This window comes from Schistocerca gregaria, chromosome X (genome assembly GCF_023897955.1).
Source record: "Schistocerca gregaria isolate iqSchGreg1 chromosome X, iqSchGreg1.2, whole genome shotgun sequence".
NCBI lineage: Eukaryota > Metazoa > Arthropoda > Insecta > Orthoptera > Acrididae > Schistocerca > Schistocerca gregaria.
Genome location: NC_064931.1, coordinates 492,211,509 through 492,238,381, shown reverse-complemented (window position 1 = coordinate 492,238,381; position 26,873 = coordinate 492,211,509). Strand labels below are relative to the sequence as shown.

Below are 26,873 nucleotides of genomic sequence, written 5' to 3'. Positions count from 1 at the left end.
GGAGTCACCTGCGCTTTTTTCCAGTCGTTGGGACTTTCTGATGGGTGAGAGATTCACGATAAATGCAAGCTAGCTAAGGGGCAAATGCCGTAGAGCACTCTTTGTAAATTGTTAATATCTTTTAATTTTCAGAGTTGTGGCTTTTATACAACAAGTTGCAGATGTAAACTATGGTCACAAAGATTCTGTTGCAAATTATAAACATTTTTAACTAGACTGATTGTAGTACTTTCATAAGGAGAGTGTGATGACATAGTGCACATTTGTGTCTTTTTTGCAAAAAAAAAAGATGATGATGTAAACTATGATTACACTTTGTGGTAAGAATGGTAAACATCGTATTGCTTTTTTGTGTTCTTATGAAGAATATCCAGGCACGTTTTTTTATGTTTAATCACAGTCTGAATATATTAAGTCCTGTTGTCTCATCTGATCTTCTGATCAAGGTGACTTATGTCACATAAGTTTCTATGTACAAAACTGATGAATAAGATCAATAAAACAATACAGCCAAGTAAAATAAAGATTCAGGATCATGTTTCTGCCGCACTAGTGTTCTGTTATTACAGCTCTTCACAAATTATTGGTCAACTGACCACATCCTTTTCAGGTCTCCCGTGTTTCCATTAAAACCAAAGATATTACAAAATGTTTGGCGAAAAGCGTAGTAGTATCTGTGATGATTGTGTTTAGATAGCGCATTGATTAATTACCGAAGTGTTGTTGTGATAAACTAAGACTGACGGCAGATAGTAATTATAGGGAAGTATGGATATTGATTCAGCTCGGGTGTTAATTGATATGATTTCAAAAGATATGGGTCTGTACAGCGATATAGTGAATGTTGTTGGCGCTCTTTACATAGGAAAGATTGCGCTTTCCTTATTAGTAAAAACAGTGAAATATTGTCGACTGTATGTAAAATATAGTGTAAATGGAACTAGGAGTTTGGTGAAACAATACGGGGAATGGGCAGGTATCTACCGCTTTATCTCATTCTGATTAGTGTAACAAGTCAGATTTTAAGCTGTCGATGTGTAATGCTTGTTTGGTGTGCGAAATTCGTTTGAAAGTGTTTGCCCTTGCATATTCAGTAAATCATGCAGGTAATAACGCTAGGACTAAGTGTGAACCTCGTGTGTAATTGTTTATGAATAGCAATGAAAAGGGTATTGCGACGAAGAATTCGCAATCTCACTTTCCTTGGCATAGAGAGTATACGAAGTTCTCTAAACCTTAATTAATGTACTGTGTGATTTAGTAGTTAATGCTAATTTCGTTGATGTGTAACTGGTTTAGTTTAACAGCCGGTAATATCGCGAATGAAATAACAGGCTGAATTTGATCACAAGAAATTTTTCATGACGTTATGTACAATGTTAATTGTACACTGAAGCATGGGTGTGTAAATTTCCACAGCTGTATGTTTTTTGTACAATGAGTGCGAACTCAAATTGTGTTTGGCGTAATTTATTCCATCTTGTCGGTCATAGAATCTTTATGTATTTAATGTGTTTCATAAATATTGATTTGTAACTTTAAAACACCATGCAAATCAATGTGTAAATAAAACAATAAACCAGGCCTCTTCAGCTCCAGGGTTGTAGTTTACTTTACAGTACTTCCAGAGATATTTTGGGCAAATAATATGTTCATTGTAAGGCATGTAATCCAGAAGAAAAATAATACTTTAATTACATAAAGGAATTTTTATTTTCAACAGATGTTATATGAGTTATTAAAAAGATGAATGATTTAAATATTAAGTAGTTAACTTTTATTAATAATAATTAATTGCCAAGTTTCTGGAAGTTACTTATGTGGAATTATTGTGTAAAAGTCCATCATATGTCAGGGGTGCTGTGAAGCTAATTTACACCTTGGTTGTGTTCTCTGTCTTGAAACTGCGTATTGTGTATTCCCTTCCTCCAACCTTTCCTGTTAATGGCTACTGACTCAGTAATTAGCAATGAAGCTGTGCAATGATTATGGGCGACAGGAAAATGATATACTCTACCGTACATTAAGTATTTGACATGCTTGTCAGTTTTCTCTTACATTTTTAAACCCACAGCTATAGTGTTATGTTACATGTAAGTGGTATTAGTTGCTTTTTTATGAGTGATCGCTATCCAACATGTGAATTTATACCACATCTACACCTTTACTGTGCATGGTACAGTATATGGCAGGGCAAGGTAGCGAATGTAGTTTACCGATTCGTAAACTAAAAATTGTCAGTAATACATAGTTGCTTTGCAGACAGTACATAATTACTCTTTGCTGCATTTATGTTTGTGCGGTTATCACAAAGTCATATGATAGTATCCCCTGTGCTTACTTAAAATGTTGCATCATATTGGCTCTTACCTGTTGATGCACATTTTATTGTAAATAACTGAAGCTGAGTCACTCATAGAAAATGCTGTTTAGAGTTGCTTGTTTATTTTTCCATGATAAATGTAAGTCCAAATGGGCTCTTGTTTCATGATCGCATATACACCTATTTGCGACATACCTATTGATTTTTTTCCCCTGATGTGCACAACAGATTGATAAATGAATTTACTTGGCACATTAAGAATACCCTTTTTTTAAAAATATTTCATTACAATGAGGCTGACTACTATTTTTAGATATTATTCTAATGGGCGTTTTGTGGCTTTGACCCCTAGAAGACAGCCGTTTAAGTAAAACTTGAGTGTACTTAGAGATAGTATGTAACTGCAAGGCAGTGACTGCTACCCACTGATGATAGGAAGCCTAGGGCATAACATGCTGATGACATACTCTTTGCCAGTATGTTTATAAAACATTGTGTTTGCCACACAGTCTAAAGATTTAAGGAGTAAAGGCAATAACTGACCAACAGTTAAGGAACTGAGTTGTCGATACACTTGATCAACATTAAGAATATTGCTGGTTCGTGGACATATCCTTCTTCAGATATATATTTACACATACGCCTGCATGTCTACATTGAATGGTCTGACTGTACATTCTCTGTGAAGGCATTAGTAAGATCTTTAGTATACTGGAATAGAATAACTTAACCACATTCTTCACCAGCATTGAGACTACTGATCATCATGAGGAACATCTGACCCACAATCTCTTCCAGCATTCCCAGTGTGATATGCCACTGCATGTTCAATCTATATAATACAATAGTCCATTCTTACTGCACACCTATTCCCAACCCCTTACCACATGGGACACACCCCAGCGCTAGGCTAAGGAGCGAGATCTGTGCGATACTTCCCCCAGCACATACTATTCCAATCATGTCAGAGGGTTATCCTAACTTATTGAATTAGGATTGCGTTTGAAAACAGTCATATCATGTACAAGCACAGCTGTAATTTCTCCAGAGTGTTTTATATGGATGTGACTGCCAGCCAGCAGTCCACTAGGAAGAATGGCCTCTGCCAAACTTTGCCCAAGAGTGGAGTTAAGCACCCAGTGGCAGAACATGCTGCTTGGCACAGCGTGCTTGATTTTAATGGCTGTTTCACAACTCTAAATCCTTCACCTCTACACTAGCTTTCATAGAAGTGCTGTTATAGTGTTTGCATACTTTCCGTTACATGCTGCTGTAGGTGATGGTTGCCCTGGTGAGTGAAAGGAAGGGAAAGTCAAAAATTATTAATTGGATGTTATAGTTCATAATTTTGTATGCTCTGTAAATTAAGTTAGCTGGTATTTTGTTTCAGTCTCAGCAATTGAAGGTGTGCAATTAAGGCCCACCCTAACCACAACCTTGGAAAATACCAAATATTATGAAAAACAGGCAGTTATTTGCGTCAACAAAGATTATAAATGTCTATTAGGTCCCACCCTAATCACAGTCTCGGAAATTGTGACATATTCAGAAAAATCATGGTTAGACTGAGCGATTCTCATTGGCTACTGTATATTAACACTAAACTGGCTATGACTAACAACACCGAATTGCAAATGGCAGCGTGCAACTAATGAGTCATGGACACAGGTAGTGCACTTTGATTGACTGATTGATTTTGACAGTGAAGCTAAAACAGCTTAGGTCTAACCCACCACTGCCTGCACCGAAGCCGAGTTTATTGTGCGGTATTCCTCCCTGTATATCTACAAAAGCCAAACAATGCTCTTAAATAGTGCAAGGAGTTCCTTTACCAGTTTTTTGTTAGACACAATTCTTCAGGTTTAGTTGTCCCTAAGATTCTGTATCTTTTGCTCTCCAATGCCATGCATTTGAAGATTAGGTGTGATGCAGTTTCTTCACCCTCATCACAGATCCTACATTTAGAGTCTTCTTCCATTATACTCTTTGTGTGTAGGTGTTTTTTAAAATTCCTGTGGCCGGTCATCAGTCCCAGGATTACAGAGATTCTTTTACAACATGGCTTGGGCATCATTACCTTACCATGTTTGTATTTATGGACCTTGGTCTGATATTCTGTGTGCTGTTTCCTGAGCCAGTTCCGTAGTTGTAGTTTGATCATAGCCTTGGTGATTGTCAGGACAGGTTCTGGGCCAATAAATTGAGTCGTTGTCCCCATCCTGGCCAATCTGTTGGCCTGTTCATTGCCACAGATCCCCGAATGGCCAGGGACCCACACTAGGTTTACCCTGTTGCTTCCCTATAGCTCCACCAGAGCCCTGTGGCATTCTGCAACAATCATAGATCTTATTGCGGGAGCTGCCAGTGGTTTCAGACCTACCTAGCTGTCTGAATAGATGTAGATGCCATGGTCATTGTAGCACCTACACATATTCTCCTCCACACATGCCCTGATTGCAGTAATTTCAGCTTGGAATATAGAGGCCAGTTTTCCTAGAGAGATGATGCCCTCCAGTCTTGGCTTAACCCGTACACCCCTGCCCCAACACCTTGGTCTAATTTTGACCCATTGGTGAACCAAACAATGTCCCCTGTATGATGCCAAACTGTTTTTTCCCACTGCTTCCTGCTTCCTATTATTATATTGTAGGGGTTGTTGAAGCAGTTGGGAATTGTTATATAGTCAGCAGGCATTTACGCAGCCATTCCTATGTTTACCTCACTCACTATGTTAGTATGTGATTCTGGATATTCCGATAAGATCCAGTGTTTGCCAGTTTTAAGTCTGTATGCCCCAGCTGCTGCCTCCATCTTGACCCAAAGGTGTGGAAGAAGGTAGAACAAGACTGACTGGTCTCATATCCTTAGCCTTGGAATGATCAGTTCTCCATGGCTTTGGAATGCAGACAAACCTTCACTGCCCTCCAGCATGCTTCCATTCCAGCGATTGGTGTGCTGCTAATTCTGCCTATTATGGCTAAGCAGGCCAGTCTCTGCACCTTACCAAGTTCCTTAGCTGCAACTCGCTGTTCTACCTTCTTCCACCACACTGTGGCCCCGTAGGAAATTGTAGGTCTAACCACTGTGGTGTATATCCAGTGCACACTTCTGGGACTTAGGTCCCAGCTTTTACCACAAGCCTTTCTGGTATTCACTAGAGTACTTTTTGCCTTGCAGCAGATACTCTTAATGTGAGGAGTCCATGTTAGTTTCTCATCTAATGTTACTCCTAGATTTTTCACTATCCCCTTCACAGATAGAGTTTCATCGAAGAGCTTTAGATTTCAACTTGAGTGTTGGATATGCCTGTTTGTAAATGGCACAATAACAGTCTTCTTAGGATTAACCCTCAGATCCTGTTTAAAGCACCAATTTTGCACAATGTCCAATCCTCCTTGTGCCATATTTCTAACTGTGTCAGTAAATTTGCCAAGTATTACTATGACACCAAGGTCATTTGTGTATCCATGGCAGAAGCATTGTTTGGAATTTAGTTCCTCAATGAGTTCATTCACCACTAGATTCCGCAATAAAGGGGACAGAACTCCTCCTTGTGAGTAGCCTCTAGTGGTGTTAGTTACCATCTTTTCATTCATCATCGTAGCCTCTACCTTCCTTCCACTAAGCATGGCCCTGGTCCACCGACATATAGTGGCCCGTATGTCATGCACCTCTGCTGCCCTTACCATGGAATCGAAGGTCGTGTTATTGAAGACTCCCTCAATATTCAGGATGATGTAGAGGGATATTTTTTGGAAGTGGAGTGCTTTCTCCACCCTCCCAACAAGTTGGTGGAGAGCTGTCTCATGTGATTTACCTGGATGATGTGTGTGTTGATTTGAATGTAGAGGGCCCTAATTAGCCTCCTCTCCCCAATGTATACATTAACCAGCTTTTCCAATGTTTTGAGAATGGAGGAGGACAAACTGATTGGTCTCATATCCTTAGCCTTGGTATGGTCAATTCCCCCTGGCTTTGGAATGAAGACAAACCTTCACTACCCTCCAAGCATCGGGAATGACTCCTACTGCTAGGCTAACCCTGAATAACCTGCATAGGATTCTTATGAGACTCTCTTCCGCCTGTTGTAGGAGAGCTGTAAAAATTCCATCTGGGCCAGGTGACTTGAACGGTTGGAATGTTCCCACCACCCATTGGATTTTATTAAAGTTCACACACTCCTTGGCCGATTCCCAGTCCTCTCTTCAAGTGCCTGAGAACCATTGTCTCTCCGGGATCACATTCTGGTCTGTATTGTCTGGCAGATTGTGTTGAGGAAAGTGAGTTTTGAGGAGCAGTTCCAGCATCCCATATGCTGTCTTTGTATATTCCCCATCCTCCTGCCTCAACATACCTCCTGGTCTGATTGGTACTCTAGTCAGGATTCTGTGAAGTCGGGCTTGAGCAGCCATGCTCTCCACTTCCTCATATAATGCCTTCCAGGATTTCTTCTTTGCTTGTGTGATTGCAAGATTTTAGTTGACAAGGGCCTCATGATATTTAGCCCATTGTCCTTTACGTCTCACAATGTTAAACAGTCTTTGTACCTGTTTTCTTTGACTTTCCAAGTTATTATTCCACCAAGGCACACTCCTGTTTGTGCACTTCTTGGTGACTGTGCAGTTGTGCACTTTAGTCCTAGCTTCTCTGAATATCTTGTGTACAGTTAACTGTGAGCTCAATGATGATAGTTAATGGAACGAACCATATTTTTAATGTATGCAGAAGTATGTCATCTGCCATTTCTTATTTCACACATTTATGTGTGATTTTTTTATGGTTTTGAAGCTCCCTTACATGAGGCATTGCAACAACATTTCACCAGGCAACAACAGTCAACTGCTGTTTGTGTATTAGAAATTGGTTGGAAACGTTCCTCATGTCAGCATGTTGTAGGTGTCGCCGCCGTCGCCAACCTTGTGTGAATGCTCTGAAAAGCTAATCATTTGTATATCACAGAATCTTCTTCCTGTTGGTTAAATTTCGCGTCTGAAGCAAGTCATCTTCATGTTGTAGTAATTTTAATGTCCAGTAGTGTATATATCGCTGAACTGACTGCTCAGTAATATGACAACAACTGTATCTGCCAGTCTGTTCTGAATATGACACCACTGAAATGTGAAGAGAAGAGTCATTTATTATTTTATTTGTAATACTTTATCTGTTTGTAGATCTCTTGGGTAGTAAATTGTAAGTGAATTACATATAATCATAATTGTGACTCATTCCACATATAGGTGAACACAACCGCATAATGTGCAATAAATGAATAGTATTGACCGTATGAATCACAGTCGAGCACAATATGGGTAAAATGTGATATCAGTACATTTTATTGTGGCCAGATCAGTGGAATCAGGCATGTGGGGACACAGTGTCCGTGATGATGTGCAAGCATATGTTTTACGTTTTTGATAGATTACTATGTAAAGAGTTGACTATGAGTGCATTGATTTGAGTAAAACTGTCACAGTAAACAATTTATTTATGACAAAGGCTGATATTTACCATATTGGGCTGCAAGACTGTATAGGCAGTATTTGCAGGTGATTGCTCACCACTTCAGTTGTGTGAAACAATTTTTTAGAGCACCTTCATCTGCCAAAAATTTTATTTTATTTTTGCCACCTGTGCTATATTTGGACCTCAGTCGGTTGTTGAAGCATTCTCACATGTTTCTGCCGCACTATCCGTCACTACTCACTTGTTGCTATTACTGTGCAAGAGGTAGTCAGGCCTTGTGCATTTAAATGATAAGATCATGTTGTACATTATGTTTCTCCACAAAATAACTGTTTAAATGTGGTTGGTGATTAATTCATGCATTATATCTGTTTTTGAGGTTTCACTGACAGGCATTTATATTTTGCACTTAATTGTTTCCACTCTATTTTGTATCAACTAATAATTGCTACCAAGTTCTGACATCACCATCTCACTCTTTCACTTACTGGAAATGAATTCACACATTTTAGCTGTAGGGCTGGACATTAAAATCACAGCACAAGGAAGGATAGCAAGTACTGAGGCTTTATTTACTGTGTGTATATCCTATAGTAGAGTACACTATTAAATCTGTAGGTGATTTTTTTGTGAAGTTTCGTACACATAGTTGCTGTTCAAGCAGGAACAGTGACTCTGACACAGATGGGTATAGAACTGAACTGAACTTGGATAACGACTATGGGTATGTCATCCCATGAAGCTTCAACTCTGTGCTGAAGTTCATCAATCATAGGAGCTGGTGAGTGGTGGTTTGCCAGTTTTTCAGCAGCCCATGACCAAATGCTTTTAATAGGTGAGAGATCTCCAGAACATGCTGATCAGAACAAAAGTTGAACACCCTCTGTATTGAGGGAGATCAGAGAAGAGCAGGCAACACAGCGTGCCTTATTTTGCCAAAATATATGGTACCACTCCTGTGTCCAGTGTTGTTGCTGGGTGCACAACTTTCAGCACACCTCTCTCTGTTTCTGTGACGATGGTTACTGTTGATGCTGTCTGTGGTGTTCCTACTGATGTTACACTGTTCGTGTGGATACTTGTCTTGCTGGGAAGAAGCCCATTTGTAGAGCCAAGTTCTGTACGAGTGTGCATGGCCAAATGATCAGTGTGTCTGTCCTCTCAGGTGCTAGTCACACGTGGCAGTTGAGATACTGCATTATGTTAAATGTGGCCCTACAAAACCCATTGATTCCATATTTGCATGACATTTGTGGGATCCCGAACAATGTGAGCAGCAGTATTGAGAAACAATAAACCAGTCCTGATAGCCCATGATTGTGCCACTGTCAAAATCTGATGTTTGCTGTTAGATCTTTCTCTTTCTTACATGAGGTGTAACACAATCTCACAAACAAACAACATTCAGATAAGATGTATGAATGAGAAGCCTGCTGCATAATCTTTTCTTATGTACAGAATCTAGATGGTTTTACTACTACCTGTATTGTGTGGTTATGCTGAAATGATAATCATTTACATGTCACCTTCAGGACATGGCAGCTTTATAGGTCAGAACTTTATTTCTGTTCAGGCATTTGTGTGTTGGAATTTCAAATCTGTTCAGAGGTAAATGTCATTTGGGAACAACTGTAGTGTTTTAATCATCATCGGTCACTTCATCGACATCCACAAGGAAGGGATTCCATTTAATCCTGTTGTTAGTAATAATAGTGCTCTGGCATATGCCACAGCAAGACACCTTGTTACTCTGTTGAGTTGTACTTCAAATTAAGAACTCTGTGGATTTCTTATATTGATTGGTGGGATTGTATTTAAATGACTGATGGTTTTGGTGTGGTCTTTCTAGTCACTTGCATCCTTTGATTTGTTACAGTTAGCTCATTCATGGCTGAATTAATTAAAATTTTCCATATTACTGAAGGAGACAAGACAGAAATGGAGATGGTAAAACCTCAGCTATATCGTGCCCTGCAGCAATAGTAGATTACACAGCTGTAAGGGGAGCAGACTATTTCTGCCAGTGGAGAGAAAGATACGGTACTGCAGTAAGTCATTCAAACGGCAGCTTGGTAAAAAACTTTCTGTAGCCAAGATCTCATAAATTATTATCTGTTTTCAACAACTGGTTTCAGCAGACTTGGCTGTCATCCTGTGGTCTTCAGAATTTTTTTTTACAAAATGAGTTCATTGTGAATTAGAACCTCGTGCCATGTTGCCATAGTAGTGGATAAAATGTAGGACTTGTCAGAAATAAAACATTACAATTAAAAAGCACCTCATGCACATGGCCGTGCCTGTATATGTAGCACTCACTGATGACTGTTAACTCTTAAAAATCACAATGTACAGTAAACTGCAGATTTGCACATTGCTTATGTTTTCTTGACGTATTCCATTTATTGGTGATCCACCTTAGACAAGGTATCTAGTGTAAGGTGGATCATCAATGAATGGAATATGTCAAGCAAACATAAACATATGTGCAGTTTATTGTACCTTGTGATTTTTAAGACTCAGCAATCACCCATCTTTTTAGCAATGGTTGTGGGACTCGGCTGTTTGATAGAGGATGTCAAATTAAACACTTTTCAGCCATCAACTTGATGGTTGAAGTAGTCACTGTAGCAAATATCTACAAATACCAGTATTGCTGGCCCCTGGTTCATTCAAGAGCAAGGTAGATTATTCCTACATGTCGCTCAGGGGCCTGAAGATGGCATAGTAAAATGCTGAAACTGGTTGCCTAATAAAGTAAGGTTGAACATTGACAGCTGAAAGGTGTTAAATTGGACATCCTCTTTAACAATCATCTGTCAGCACTGCATATACGAGGCCTATCCACAAAGTACATTACGTTTTGGAATTAAAAATAAAGTAAGTATTGGAATTTTTTTTATTATATACAGATTAAAGCCGCACTTAAATACTACTTTTCTACATAGTTGCCATTTAAATTAAGGCACTTATCATAGCGATGGATGAGCTTGGAAATTGCTACGTCGTAAAATTCGGCCGCCTGCGCCTTCAACTTCAACCAATTGGTTACCTCTTCTTGAAGCTGTGCGTCGTCATCAAAACGCTGCATGGCCAACCACTTCTTCATTGCTGGGAATAAGTGGAAGTCGCTCGGTGCCAGGTCGGGACTGTACGGCAGATGAGGAAACAACTCCCACTTAAAAGATTCGAGAACTTCACGAGTGGCATTTCCGTGTGGGCCTGGGCGTTGTCATGAATCAGCAAGATCTTTGAGCCCAACTTTCCCCTGTGCTTGTTTTGTATTGCTCTTTTGAGGTTGTGCAGAGTTTGGCAATACCTTTGAGAGTTTATTGTAGTGCCTCTTTCCAGGAAATCCACAAAAATCGCACCTTTTCTGTTCCAAAAGAGGTAACCACGTGGTTGAAGGCGCAAGCGGCTGAATTTTACGACAAAGGAATTTCGAAGCTTGTCCATCGCTGCGATAAGTGCCTTAATTTAAATGGCAACTGTGTAGAAAAGTAGTATTTAAGTGTGGCTTTCATCTGTATACACTCCTGGAAATGGAAAAAAGAACACATTGACCCCGGTGTGTCAGACCCACCATACTTGCTCCGGACACTGCGAGAGGGCTGTACAAGCAATGATCACACGCACGGCACAGCGGACACACCAGGAACCGCGGTGTTGGCCGTCGAATGGCGCTAGCTGCGCAGCATTTGTGCACCGCCGCCGTCAGTGTCAGCCAGTTTGCCGTGGCATACGGAGCTCCATCGCAGTCTTTAACACTGGTAGCATGCCGCGACAGCGTGGACGTGAACCGTATGTGCAGCTGACGGACTTTGAGCGAGGGCGTATAGTGGGCATGCGGGAGGCCGGGTGGACGTACCGCCGAATTGCTCAACACGTGGGGCGTGAGGTCTCCACAGTACATCGATGTTGTCGCCAGTGGTCGGCGGAAGGTGCACGTGCCCGTCGACCTGGGACCGGACCGCAGCGACGCACGGATGCACGCCAAGACCGTAGGATCCTACGCAGTGCCGTAGGGGACCGCACCGCCACTTCCCAGCAAATTAGGGACACTGTTGCTCCTGGGGTATCGGCGAGGACCATTCGCAACCGTCTCCATGAAGCTGGGCTACGGTCCCGCACACCGTTAGGCCGTCTTCCGCTCACGCCCCAACATCGTGTAGCCCGCCTCCAGTGGTGTCGCGACAGGCGTGAATGGAGGGACGAATGGAGACGTGTCGTCTTCAGCGATGAGAGTCGCTTCTGCCTTGGTGCCAATGATGGTCGTATGCGTGTTTGGCGCCGTGCAGGTGAGCGCCACAATCAGGACTGCATACGACCGAGGCACACAGGGCCAACACCCGACATCATGGTGTGGGGAGCGATCTCCTACACTGGCCGTACACCTCTGGTGATCGTCGAGGGGACACTGAATAGTGCACGGTACATCCAAACCGTCATCAAACCCATCGTTCTACCATTCCTAGACCGGCAAGGGAACTTTCTGTTCCAACAGGACAATGCACGTCCGCATGTATCCCGTGCCACCCAATGTGCTCTAGAAGGTGTAAGTCAACTACCCTGGCCAGCAAGATCTCCGGATCTGTCCCCCATTGAGCATGTTTGGGACTGGATGAATCGTCGTCTCACGCGGTCTGCACGTCCAGCACGAACGCTGGTCCAACTGAGGCGCCAGGTGGAAATGGCATGGCAAGCCGTTCCACAGGACTACATCCAGCATCTCTACGATCGTCTCCATGGGAGAATAGCACTCTGCATTGCTGCGAAAGGTGGATATACACTGTACTAGTGCCGACATTGTGCATGCTCTGTTGCCTGTGCCTACGTGCCTGTGGTTCTGTCAGTGTGATCATGTGATGTATCTGACCCCAGGAATGTGTCAATAAAGTTTCCCCTTCCTGGGACAATGAATTCATGGTGTTCTTATTTCAATTTCATGGAGTGTATAATAAAAAAAATTTCAATACTTTATTTATTTTTAATTCCAAAACGTAATGTACTTTGTGGATAGCCCTCGTACACACATGAAAATGTCCACAAGGTGCTTTTTAATTGTAAAGGTTTTATTTATGACCAACCCTTGTATAATGTGCTACATGTTATCTAGCACTATGGCAATGTGGCATGTGGTTGTAACTTAACAATAAACATGTTTTGTAACAAAAATTTTTGAAGACCAGAAGATGACAACAAAATCTGAAAAAAGCCTAATGTTGAAAATAAAGAACAATTTATGTAATCTTGGCTATAGAACACTTTTTATCAAGTAAAACAGATTGCTCCTTCTAACTTCTCAACATGAGAAAATTCAGTCACATGATAGCATTGTCATTTTTATTTTGCTTTTGACTAAGCAGTTTCATCATGTGGAACTGTACTAATGGAGGAAAATGTGGCCAACATTCGTTTCACCTTGCTCTTGTCTGGCAGCTTTCAACTGGGAGAAATATAGAGAGAGGAGGGTAAAGCAAGCATTCATCACAGGAATTCAAACCAGGAGTTTGTGGAGTTGTCAATTTCATATCAAATCAAGGGAAGCAAAATAAGATTACAGCACTGAATAAAATATATAAATTTAAAAGTCTAGACACAAATCTGAACACAAGGCACAAATAGAAATGCTGTGCACACACTCACTGTAAGACAAGACCATTAAACAAACTGAAAGTAATTATATTAATAAACATGTGCATAAATCTGTATATTGCAGATAAAAAAAGCTGCTCAGAGTGGCTGCGCATTTAGAGGCGCCATGTCACGGATTGCACGGCCCCTCCCGCCAGAGGTTAGAGTCCTTCGTCAGGCAGCGATGTGTATTGTGTTCTTAGCATAAGTTAGTTTAAGTGGTGTGTAAGTCTATGGACCAATGATGTTAGCTGTTTTTGGTCCCTTAAGAATTCACACACATTTGAACAGGAAAAATATTAAGTAAACAGCAAAACATGAGGCACGCAATGTACAACTGAAACAATTAAATCATATCTCGCACTTTAAGTACTAAACAGCTAGCTTATTGGGTCAAAACACTTGATACTTTCCATGCCAGATTGCAGCATCACACAGATGTGGCACTTTCATTCCCTGTGAACTCTGGGAAATAAATTTGTATGTGGGACACACGTGTCCCACTGGCCATATACATACATATTTTGGCATATATTAACTTCCACTTACTTTTTATTCAGTGGCTAGTTCTGTGGACAGACAGGTGGAGTTGAAATGGGGGGCTCTTTGGTACCTAATGTTGCCAACCTGTTTATGAAAGATCTTGAGAGACAAGGTATGGGGTTGGTGGAATTGTAACCTGCATGTTTTTTTAGATATACAAATCTACCTCTATATGGAATATAACAGTGTTGTAGAATATCTGAATTCAATCCACTTGAATATTCACTTCACTGAGGAGGTGGAAAATGATGGCTGTTTTCTCTTCCTTGATGTGTTGCCCAGGAGGAATGTTGATGGTACATTGGGACATGACATTCATAAGGAGCCAACACACACTGATTATTATCTTCAGGCTGATAGTTGTCATAATCAAGCTCAGTGTGAAGGGTGCTTTATACTATGAGTCATGAGGCCCACATCATCTCAGACACTGAAAGTTTGTTAGCTGAACTAGCCCACCTAGAAATTACCTTTCACCAGGGTGGTTATACTAAAAAACAAATAAGAGACAGAAATCACGATCAGTCAACTGTGAATTGGATGAGTGATAAAAATAACAAGGTGGCACTAAGTCTGACGCACTTTTACCTTACGTGCATAGCATTTCCAGCAAGATCAGTCATATACTGCAGAAACATTGTGTAAAGTGTGTTTTTTGACCACCATCTAAGATTAAGGGCCTTATAGGGTCTGTAAATGATCTCGATTAGTGTAAGCTGGTTGTCTGCCATATCCCATGCAGTTGTGGCATGTCATACTTTGGTCAGAGCTTGAAGGAGTGGTATATACAGTGTAAGTTTCACACACACTTACAGTAGACTAGCAAATTTGCTATTCCAAAACATTACCTTGTTACCTGATATTTTATGGAATATGACAACACAGATATTCTGATGAGTACAGCTTTTAGGATAGTTTTGTTAAGCAAGAAGATGAGATTAAATTAACAAGTGACCATATAAATAGAAATGGTGGTTTTAGTTTAAGTTTTGCCTGCAATCCTCTGTGCCTGGTCAAACAACAAAGGGACAGAGTTAATGCTACTTGTTCACACATTGATGATTACTATTCACTATTGTTAACCTAAGATGTTGATCATTTGTGGTTGTGTGATGTGCTAGTTTTTTACCGTCTGTTGTCTTTCTGTGCATGCTGTATTATGGTTCTTGCATAGCTCCGCTTACTGAGGGTGCTCTCTGGTTACATTTGTGCCTCGAAAATGGTGGAGTGTTCACTTGTTGAAATATTGTTGGTTGTCATAGATGTTACCTTGCTATTGTCTCATAAGTTGTGGGAATAGGTGACTGTATGTCTCAGAATATGTACACATCATTTTATGATATGCTCACAGTATATAAGTGCCTACAAAAAGCATCATCCTGAAATCTGACATTTAATGTATCATTATCCAATATTTCAAGATTCACTTAGAGAGAACTATTATTACTGTTAATCACCCATCTTCTTTCTAAGCAGTCTGGTTGTTCTTAAATAGATAAAGAAGCAAGAAATTTCTGATTCTGATAAGGACAAGGCATCCCATTTGATTGAATATGTTTAAAACTACACGTATTTTTCATTTGTGGGAAATGGTAGGAAATAAGATTTTGTCAAGATTGTTTCACTGCTTTTGCTCAGACCCAAAAAGTTCTGCAAATCTTGAGATGGTTCTAGATTTTATTTTTGCTAGATCATTTGACTTACTGTGTTATTTTATGTTGCTATATAAATCAAGATTTTTCAATATAATCTATTAGGGTGATGGAATAACTCCACAATCACTAATGGCATAGTCATTTACTGTATAAGACTCAAGTGGTATTGGACCAGTCAGTCTTACACCGTGAGGCACTGGTGACATGGTTGATTGTAGTGATTGTGTTAGCACCCATTTCTGGGACACAGGGAGGCATTCCAGCCCCAGTTTGAATATGTCCAGTAGATTATTAGGTGAATATCAGACTGGTTCCCACATCCTGCCCGAGATACATGCTACACAAAAATTTAGAACACCTTGTCACAACTGTGCACAGAATTCACTCTAGATGAAGACAGCTGGGGTACACTGACTGGATGACCTTAGATGTTTAGCCTTCTTAAAGCCATAATCATCAGCAGCAACAAGATCTGAGCCACAAGATATACAACAAATGCAATGGATGTGGTTTTTGATGTGATCTCCAGTATGGCTACTTTCATGATTGTTAATATTATTGTTTGCTTTTGTGTTTTCAAGTTACCTTGTTGCTAAGGTAAGGAAAAATATCAAAAGGTTTATGGGTTTGCAAGGATTGTTGAACTGAATTTCACTTTATACTCACTATATGCCAATTAAAATAAACTGAAGCATTCTTATAAAATTCATTACACATGTAAGAGCAGCCGGGTATTCAGAGACAGAAACTTTGCCGTAATGTGCCAAGTTGTACAACCACCACAGACCCTATAACATCATCTCTCTCCCTTTTGCGTCTCTCTTTGTGTGAACCCAGTGTAAAAATAGAATACAAACAACAGCTGCACACCCGCATGAACATCAGTCTGTTTCCCAAACACATATTTTGAAGGGAATTCCTGAATTTTTTAAACACTAGTTTATATAAGGAATATGACTGACTGATGGCAAATATTTATACAGTGTATTAGAATTTACTCACAGCTTTTTAAGTTACATTTGCACATTTTCTCTATCACCGTTTTACGTGTAGTTAATGGTAAAGTTATAATTAGGGAGTGGAGATTTGAACAAAACAAAAGCATTCATCTTTTCTGTTGAATTATTCACTTGCTTTTGATATAATTCAAGTAAAAGTTGTCATTGGTGCTTGGAATGTGAATAGGTTATGGAGGAGACAGTGAAGAAGCCTAAAGAACTTGTAAATCACTGGTGGCTGAAGCATATGAGTTCATCTCTTAGCCTTTTCACAGTTGTTATTGACTTAAACACATGACAACAATGGTGAAAAATCAACTCCCAGACAATTCAATCATCCTTGAAAAGAAAGACTCGTGTGTGTGTGTGGGGGGGGGGGGGGGGGATAATTGGAAATATAGGAAAAGTAGGATGAATATTTCAGATAATGCAACAGTATTTTATTTTACATGCGTAGTAACTATCCTCCAACACAAACCATAGACACCAAGGGAACCAACAGGCTCCTCATTACCACTTCCCACACATTTGGCTAAGGGAAAAAAAGAGAGACAAAGGCCTCTCTGAGAAATTGATTCCACATGGAATAAATGCAGAGCACATTTGGATGAACTGAAACTCTGCACAAGTAATAACCCCCCTACCCGTCTCCTGCCCCTTTGTACTTCTGTTTACAAGACATATTTTGATGCTGCTACAACTTGTATGCTCCGCCAAATTGACGTCTTTGTTGGGAAACACGCATAAGGGGTAGCCATTGATGTGAATATAATAATAATAATAACCAGCACTAGTTGTATATGTGAACAACATACATAACAGTTATCCTGCTTGCAAGAAATATACAAACAGTAGCTGTAGTACTGCACATTTCAATAAGGGTAGTAACTTGTTTCCTTCATTTAGTACCACTCAGACAGGCTGCTTTTTCTTCTTTTTTTGAAAAAAGCTTCCACTGATTATATTCTGCGACTTTCTCCACACTACCTATATGTAGGAGGGTGGAAGCACAATGTGTGATGGGATTCTGTGTCCACCAGACACTTTTTTGTCCCACTGGCACTTGTTTCACTCCCCTACACTGACAGACATAGCACAGTGAAAAGTGGTTGATTGACATCTGTCCACTTGATCATCTGGATCTACCTTCCACACAAACGAGTTGCCAAGAGGAAGCTACAGAGATAGTTTCTCATTAGAGCAGTTTAAGAATTGGCTGTCCAATTAATTTGTTTGACCATCAAGACAGCTTCTGGGACTGGCAAGATAGCATCACACACATGACCCAAGCCTGTCCCAAAAATCTCCAGTTCAGCTTAATATGCAACCTGTCTGGAAGCATATCAGCAACTCTTACTTCACAATCTGGGGCAGACACACACACTATGAAATTTCAGATGTTGATAATATGTAGAGAATTGTGCAAAATTTTAGGCTGTGAGGTTACAAGTAAAAAGGACAATCAGAGAGAGAGAGAGAGAGAGAGAGACCATGGCATGGCAAGTGTTTAGAGAGTTGATATAATACTACTTCCTCAATTATCTCTGAACAACGCTCCAAGGCATCACTTGGACAATGTTGGAATGTTTTTAGCACTTCACCAGCATTGGATGTTAAAGAAGAGGGATCATTTGAAATCATGTTATAGTAATGATATGGAGTTGGACCGGTGGTCTTGGGTTAGCTTCTTTGATTCATAATCAAAATGTCTTCGGTCCTGGGTACGAATCCCACCGCTGCTTAAATTTTGATTAATAATCAGCATTGGCGGCTTCCAGCATAAGAAGTCACCCCACTCTGCCAACATCTTGTCAAAGAGTGTGGAGGAGCGGACGGAGGTTCAGGGTACTCTCTTGTCATACAGTGGGAAACTGCCCCTGAAGGCGGAAGTCTCAACAAAGATCAATGGCACGAGGATGCAGAAGGCAATGGAAACCACTGCATTAAAGACACACAACATGTAGTATCCACAGGGCATGTGACCTATAATTGATTAAGTGTCATGATGATCTTTTCTTTAGCAAAAGATTCCGGAATAGTCCCCTATTCGGATCTCTGGGAGGGGACTGCCAAGAGGTAGGTTACCATGAGAAAAAGACTGAATAATTGACAAAATAATAACATTCTATGAGTCGGGGCATAGAATATCGGGAGCTTGAACGTGGTAGGGAAACTAGAAAATCTGAAAATGGAAATGCAATGGCTCAATCTAGATTTAGTATAGAGGTCAGTGAAGTGTAGTGTAAAGAAGACAAGGATTTCTGGTCAGATGAGTGTAGGGTAATATCAACAGCAGCAGAAAATGGTATAAAGGGAGTAGGATTCATTATGAATAGGAAGGTAGGGCAGTGTGTGTGTTACTGTGTACAGTTCAGTGACAGGGTTATTCTTATGAGAATCAACAGCAAACCAACACTGACAACGATAGTTCAGGTATACATGTCGATGTCACAAGCTGAAGATGATGATAGAGAGAGAGAAAGTGTATGAGGATATTGAAAGGGTAATAAAGTATGTTAAGGAGCTGAAAATCTAATAGTCATGGGGGACTGGAATGCAGTTGTAGGGAAGGAGTAAAAGAAAAGGTTACAGGAGAATATGGGCTTGGGACAAGGAATGAGAGAGGAGAAAGATTAATTGAGTCCTGTGATAAACTTCAGCTGGTAATAGTGAATACTCTGTTCAGGAATCACAAGAGGAGGAGGTATATTTGGAATAAGCCAGGTGATACAGGAAGATTTCAGTTAGATATCATCATGGTCAGACAGAGATTCCGAAATCAGGTACTGGATTGTAAGGTGTACCCAGGAGCAGATATAGACTCAGATCACAACATAGTAGTAATGAAGAGTAGGCTGAAGTTTAAGACATTAGTGAGGAGTAATCAGTACACAAAGAAGTGGGATACGGAAGTACTAAGGCTATAGATACAGCAGTAAGGAATAGCTCTGTAGGCAGTACAGTTGAATAGAAATGCACATCCCTAAAAAGGGCGATAACAGAAGTTGAGGAGGAAAACATAGGTACAAAGAAGGTAACTGCGTAGAAACCATGGGTAACAGAAGAAATACTTCAATTGATTGATGAAAGGAGGAAGTACAAAAATGTTCTGGGAGACTCAGGAATACAGAATTACAAGTTGCTGAGGAATGAAATAAACAGGAAGTACAGGGAAGGTAAGATGAAATGGCTGCACAAAAAATGTGAAGAAATTGAGAAAGAAATGATTGTCGGTATGACTGACTCAGCATACAGGAAAGTCAAAACAACCTCCGGTGACATTAAAAGCAAGGGTGAGAACATTAAGAGTGTAACAGGAATTCCAGTGTTGAATGCAGACGAGAGTGCATGTAGGTGGAAAGAATACATTGAAAGCCTCTATAAGGGGGAAGATTTGTCTTATGTGATAGAAGAAGAAACAGGAAGAGGTAGGGGACCAGGTATTAGAATCAGAATTTAAAAGAGCTTTGGAGGACTTAAGATCAAATAAGGCATAAGGGATAGGTAACATTCCATTAGAATTTCTAAAATCGTTGGGGGAAGTGGTAACAAAATGACTATTCAGATTGGTGTCAGGTTGGCGACATACCATCTGACTTTTGGAAAAACATCATCCACACAATTCCGAAGATGGCAAGAGTTGACAAGTGTGATAATTATTGCACAATCAGCTTAACAGCTCTTGCACCCAATTTGTTGATAAGAATAATATATAGAAGAATGGAAAAGAAAATTGAGGATGTGCTAGATGACAGTCAGTTTGGCTTTAGGAAAGGTAAAGGCACAAGAGAGGCAATTCTGATGTTGGAGTTAATAATGGAAGCAAGACTAAAGAAAAATTGAGACATGTTCATAGGATTTGTCAACCTGGAAAAAGCATTCAACAATGGTGCAAGATGTTTGAAATTCTGAGAAAAGCAGGGATAAGCTATAGGGAGAGACAGGTCATATACAATATGTAAAATGGCCAAGAGGGAATAATAAGAGTGGACGACTAAGAACGAAGTGCTCGTATTAACTACTGTTCAGTCTGTACATCGAAGAAGCAATGATGGAAAGAAAATAAAGGCTGAGGAATGGAATTAAAACTCAAGGTGAAAGGATATCAATGATACGATTCGCTGATGTCATTGCCATTTTGAGTGAAAGGGAAGAAGAAGTACACGATATACTGATTTGAATGAACAGTCTAATGAGTACAGAGTATGGATTGAGAGTAAATCGAAGAAAGATGAAGGTAACGGGAAATAGTAGAAATGAGAAAAGTGAGAAACTTAATACCAGGCTCGATGGTATCAAAGTAGATGAATTTAAGGAATTCTGCTACCTAGGCAGTAAAATAATGAGTAATAGATGGAGCAAGGAGGACATCAAAAGCAGAATAGCAATGGCAAAAAGGGCATTCCTGGCCAAGAGAAGTCTACTAATATCAAATATCAGCCTTAATTTGAGGGAGAAATTTCTTAGAATGTACGTCTGGAGTTCAGCATTGTATGGTAGTGAAACATGGACTGTGGGAAAAGTGGAACAGAAGAGAATTGAAGCATTTGAGATGTGGTGCTACAGATAAATGTTGAAAATTAGAAGGACTGATAAGATAAGGAATGAGGAGGTTATGTGCAGAATCGGAGAGGACAGGAATATGTGGAAAACACTGATAAGAAGGGAAAGAACAATAGGACATCTGTTAAGACATGAGGGAATGATTTCCATGGTACTAGAGGGAGCTGTAGAAGACAGAGATTGGAATACATCCAGAGGACGTAGGTTGCAAGTGTTACTCTATGATGAAGAGGTTAGCACAGGAGAGGAATTCATGGCAGGCCACATCAGACCAGTCAGAAGACTGAAGACCTTTAAAAAAAGGAATAAAGTTGTCCTTTCACTGGATGGCAGCTAGATTATGCTTTGCCTGATGCTTTTTAAACTGCCTCTGTCAAAGTTAATACCAGCACTGCATGTTGTGGCATCTGGAAAGTCACCTTGTACCAGCATTGGATAGCTTTAGAATACAGAAAGCTCCTTAGTAAATTCCAGTGTGGATTTACAATGTTTTGCCCCACACTTGAAAACCTCGTAGTTCTATTACATATGACAGGTTTTCTTATGTAGACATCACACCTACCTTTTTAATGCCAGCAATGCTGTGTGAAACACAATATACTATAACTTACAAATATGATTCCAACCTTCAAATAGTTCCTAGTACAGATGATTTTTTGGTATAAACTTGGTAATACTCTGTTGAATGAAATTTACAAAAGGATTATTTTTGTCAGGAAGTTTTCCGAAATATAGCTCTTTGTTCCAACAACTTCTCTCTCATATCTGGCCAATGCCAGGTTGGGGCAAGTATGGTAGTTCTCAGATTCTGTGGAGAAATGACGACAAAGAAGTATAGACTATTATTACGATGGGGTTGCCACTCCCAAAGGCATTTTATAGCTACTGCCATCATCCCTCGCCTTTCCTCCCCACCCCACCCCCCAATCCCCCAGTTAGGAACCTGTGTACCCCTCTGTCTGCATGTAATGTATATTGCACGATCAAATGATATTCTTTCTTGAAGTGTTTCTGCATCATTAACAACATTATTTGAAATTAGCAATACCAACTATCCTTCAATTTCATTATTTATTGGTTTAATGTAACACCTACAAAGACATGAGAATTGTATTTGTTCAACATTAATGAAATAGCATGTATCTTCCAGTAATTTTATAAATGGGATTCTTTACACAGTTTTTTTTCCAATCTAAAATACATTAGGTAATATACTCTGTTGGGTAATGGTTTTTGTGTGATCTTGTTTGTGAGCGAATGGCCTCAGGAAGGTTGTGAACCACTGCTGTACAGAATAGACAGATAAGTTTTTATTTTTATCCAATGACAGTTGTATAATTGAGTTTCATGTCCGACAAGGATATTCTCTGCTGGCCATCTATAAACTACTGCACACTATTTTCACAGTATTTATGTCATTCTCCAACAGCCAAGCCATCAGTTGGCACAACTCAGTAGAACTGGGACACTTCAGAAGATGTCCAACACATCTCTGGATGAAACATCGTGAACAAAAAAGTTTCAGGTACTATGGCCACAACAATCCTGAAGATTCACCAGCAATGGAGACAGAAGCTTTACATTGAAAAAAAAATCTTTCAGGTTTTGGCATGTGACTGATTAATGGAGAACTTCTGAATGTTCAGCTGAGCTGTTGTTCCTATTTAATGCACAATATTTCAATGACCAAGCCAGTCGTCTTAAAGTGTTGCGAGTTTTGCTGCTGTATGTACAACAGCTCAGCTGAACATAAATTACTCAAACAAAGACATTGATAATCAGTGTTAATGCCAAAGGAAAAAAAAATAATTACACATTTTCATTAGTCTCTTCTTTGATAGTGCTCAATTTCCTTTACTCCCAGTGGTCTGGTATGGGCATACCTATCACAATTGCCTTGGAAGGCATAGCAAGATATGAAAAAAGGTTGTAATTGACAATAGAAAAGCATGACCAGGGTAATAAAACTAGCAAACATTATTGTGGTGATTATTATAATTGCAGGACTATAATGTACAAAAGGCACTCTTCCTCGCCATGAAATCTGAACCAGTAAATATGTTTCTAAGGAAGATGACAGCATGAAACAACAGCTCGCACTATACTGCAATGTGTTTCCTTGCACAAAAAATTATGTGCTAGGACTGACTGAGGAAATAGAGAAGATACAAATAAGAGCAGCATATTGTGTTACAGGTTCATTTAGGAAGTGTAAAAGCATCAAAAGACGCCCAGAAAAATCCGGTGACAGTCACTGCAAGATAGATCTTCTGTGTCATGGTGTGTTTACTGTTAAAGTTCTGAGAGCGTACATTCCTAGAAGAGTCATCCAATATATTGCTTGCTTGTACATGTATCTCACAAAAAGACCATGAAGATAAAATTAGAGAGAGATTTGAGCCCATGTGGAGGCTTACTGGCAATCGTCTGTGAACTGTTTGCAACTGGAACAGAAAAAGGGGAAGTGGCACTGGCACACAAAGTACCTTCCACCACATGCTGTAAGGTGTCTTGTGGAATATAGATGTAGAAATGGGATGGGCACCAGCAGAATATACTGTGCTCATCAGAGAATACACCAGTTTCATCAGTTAGGCAGATAGTGTAATACATGTATATCTATGTTTGCTCATGACTTTAGTGCACTAGTCGAATATGTCATATCTATAATTGTTATTTCTTTGGAGTTTGATGATGATGTAAATTTTAATAGAAGCTGTGTGTTATGTTGCACCATGAACACTCTTTTTTTTATATATATTTTCAGTGGTTACTGGTGCTAGTGATGGCATTGGACGTGCTTATGCAGTTGAATTGGCAAAACGCGGAATGAACATTGTTCTTATAAGCCGTACTGCAAGTAAACTGCAAAATGTTTCAGAAGAAATAGGTGAGTGTTATAAAGTATTTGGTTGTCATTGGGAGTGAACTGTATAAATTGTACAAATTGCACATTATTCAACTTTATTTGACACAGGGAACTTTTTTGTTTGTTACATAAAACACACATTTTTTTGGCTGTTTGAAGTGTAAAGAAATTTCTCCCAGCATTATGTGTGTTTCACATTTTTCTTAAATGTTCTGTTTGAGAGATTTTCCATCTCATGCTGATAGGTATCACTAGTTATTTTGTATTTTGCATGGGCACTGCCTATCTAAGTCTATACATATTTAAATCAAACTGAATGCATGCGGCCACGTGCTGACAATCAACTTTCTCATTCATGTGGATGCTTTATATCCAGGGAAATGGGTACTTGCTCCCATTACTTATTAACTAGGGCAAATCATAAATTTAATTAAAATGTATTATCTCTTTTTCATATCCTTTTTTATTATTTCAAATCGCTGTTTATGTTATGAGTTCATGACTTTGATATATCTTCGTAAAGAAGATTAAAGAATAGCACTTCCAGGGGTACCATATGATTGGTTACTTATATTCCTCCAGTTCTGGAACCGAGTGAGGTAGCGCAGTGGTTAGTACACTCAACTCGCTTTTGGAAGGATGACACCTGGTCATCCAGATTTAGGTTTTCTGTGATTTCCCCAAGTTGCTTAAGGCAAATTCTGGCATGGTTCCTTTGAAAGGGCACAGCCAATTTCCTTCTCCATCTTCCCCTAATCTGAGCTTGTGCTCTGTCTTTAATGACCTCATTGGTAATGGCATGTTAAACATTAATCTCATCCTCCTCCTCCTCCTCCTCCAGTTCTGGATACCCACCTGCTTCAACACTTAACGTGCAGAGGTATTTCTGTATAAATGTCAATAGCTATTTTTTTGTTTCTTGCAGTTCTAGTCATTTATAGATTGGTAATGGACAAGTCAGTGCTCCTGGCGGTTCACTTCCATTGCTGACAATAAGGAAAAAAACCTTATTCACAATGAATTTTATGAATTTTTGTTCTGCAGCAGTGTGTGCACTAACTTGAAATATCCTGACAAATTAAAACTGTTTATCAAGCTAGGATTCAAATATGGGACCCTCACCTTTTGTGGGCAACTCCTATCCAAATAAAGATCCCAGGCTCAAGTCCTGGTCTGGCACACAGTTTTAATCTGTCAAGAAGTTTTAAATCTTATTCTTTTGGCATTTTAGCATCTGAGTTATGAAGGGCTCCATTTTAAATTTAATTCATTGAATCTTCTCTTTATGTAAAATCACAAGTCAAACTTTCATGTATAGCTTGCTTTGTCATTATTTCTCACCCCTGCTATTTCTCTTTTCATAAATAGGAAGTCAGTATTCTGGTAAACAGATCACTTAACTTTTTGGTTCATTCTCCTCAGTTTTCTGTAGGACAATCAGCTGCTTGTTTCCATTATTCAGTCAGTTCTGAGGCATTGTATTTCATGGCTATGGAAATTTTGTAAGTGGAAAAAATGGAGATGTGTAGGATGATGCATTTCTGTGAAGTTCTTGGTCAAATTGGGAAAAAAAAAACAACACAGAAAATGTCAATGGGTGCTGTAAGCATAGGAAAGCATGAGTAGTGTTGTGAGTGATGTTTATGCTTCAGATTGCACAGCAAATCCATTGAAAATGTTTTTTATATCTGTGACATTCTGAATTCTATTCAAATACGCCGTCCACTCACATTAATGTGACCATCTGTTAGAAGCCTGAGTAACCACCTTTTGCAACACAGACCACTTTGAGAAGAGTGGGAAGAGAATCAGTGAGGTTCGGGAGATACCAACAGGGATGTGGAGCCATGTCATTTTCAGTGCTGTGGCCAGTTGTGCTAAGGTTTCTCAGTTGAGGACCCATTGTGCGAACAGCCCGATTGAGGTGGTCCCACAGATTCTTGATTGGGTTTTAGTCTGGGGAGTCTGGTGGCCTGGAGAGTACAGTAAACTCACACGTACATTGGACACATACATTGCATGGTTCTGCTGGCAGATGCCATTGTGCTGAGGAAAAACAAAATACATGTAGGGGTGGACATGGTCCTTGAGGATAGGTGCATACTTGTGTTGATCCATCGTGCCTTCCTGAATGATGAGCTCGCCCAGAGAATGCCACAAAAACATTCCCAGACCACAGCACTCCCTCCTTCGACCGGATCTCATCCGGTAGTTGTTCCAGGGTGTTTGCTTTTCAAAGTTTCATGTTGTAGATGCATGAAACATGATTCGTATGAAAAGGCCATCTGCCGTCACTCAGTGGACATGTTGTTACAGTATTGTCATGAAACTCAAGCCTTCGTTGCCGATGAGCAGCAGTCAGCATGGGTGCATGCTGTGGAGGCCCATACACAGCAACGTTCACTGAACAGTTGTTGAAGAGACACTGTTGGTAGCCCCTTGGTTCATCTGGCTGGTCAGTTGTTCATGGTTGCACATGTATTCACTCATACACATATCCACAGCCGTCGTTCACTCCTGTAATCTACAACCCATGGTGCACCACAGATGCGTTGGTGCCAGGTTTGGATAGCGCCATTTTGCAATGCGTGGTATACCTTAACCATGACAGCATGTGAGGAGTTTACAAACTTAACTGTCTCAGAAATGCTTCCACTCTTGGTCCAAAAGCCAATGATTGTGCCCTTTTGGATGTCATATAAATTGCTCCATTTCCACATTACAACAATGACTGCACTATTTTCCATGTCATCCAACAAGCGTGATATACACACCACTGCTAGTGTTTCCACCCGTAGTCTGTGAGTGGTTATTACATATTGACATTG

General features: G+C 39.9%; 1 protein-coding gene across 1 annotated transcript in view; it reads left to right on the top strand.

Annotated features, from left to right (window-relative positions):
* Positions 1–651: 651 nt before the first annotated feature.
* Positions 652–26,873, top strand: part of LOC126299547 (hydroxysteroid dehydrogenase-like protein 1) — a 111,031-nt gene continuing 84,809 nt past the window's right edge. Inside the window, exons 1-2 of the mRNA XM_049991542.1 lie at positions 652–976; positions 23,944–24,066. Of these exons, the coding sequence (XP_049847499.1) occupies positions 769–976; positions 23,944–24,066 (331 nt within the window). The 5' untranslated portion in view covers positions 652–768. The remainder of the gene's footprint in view (positions 977–23,943; positions 24,067–26,873) is intronic.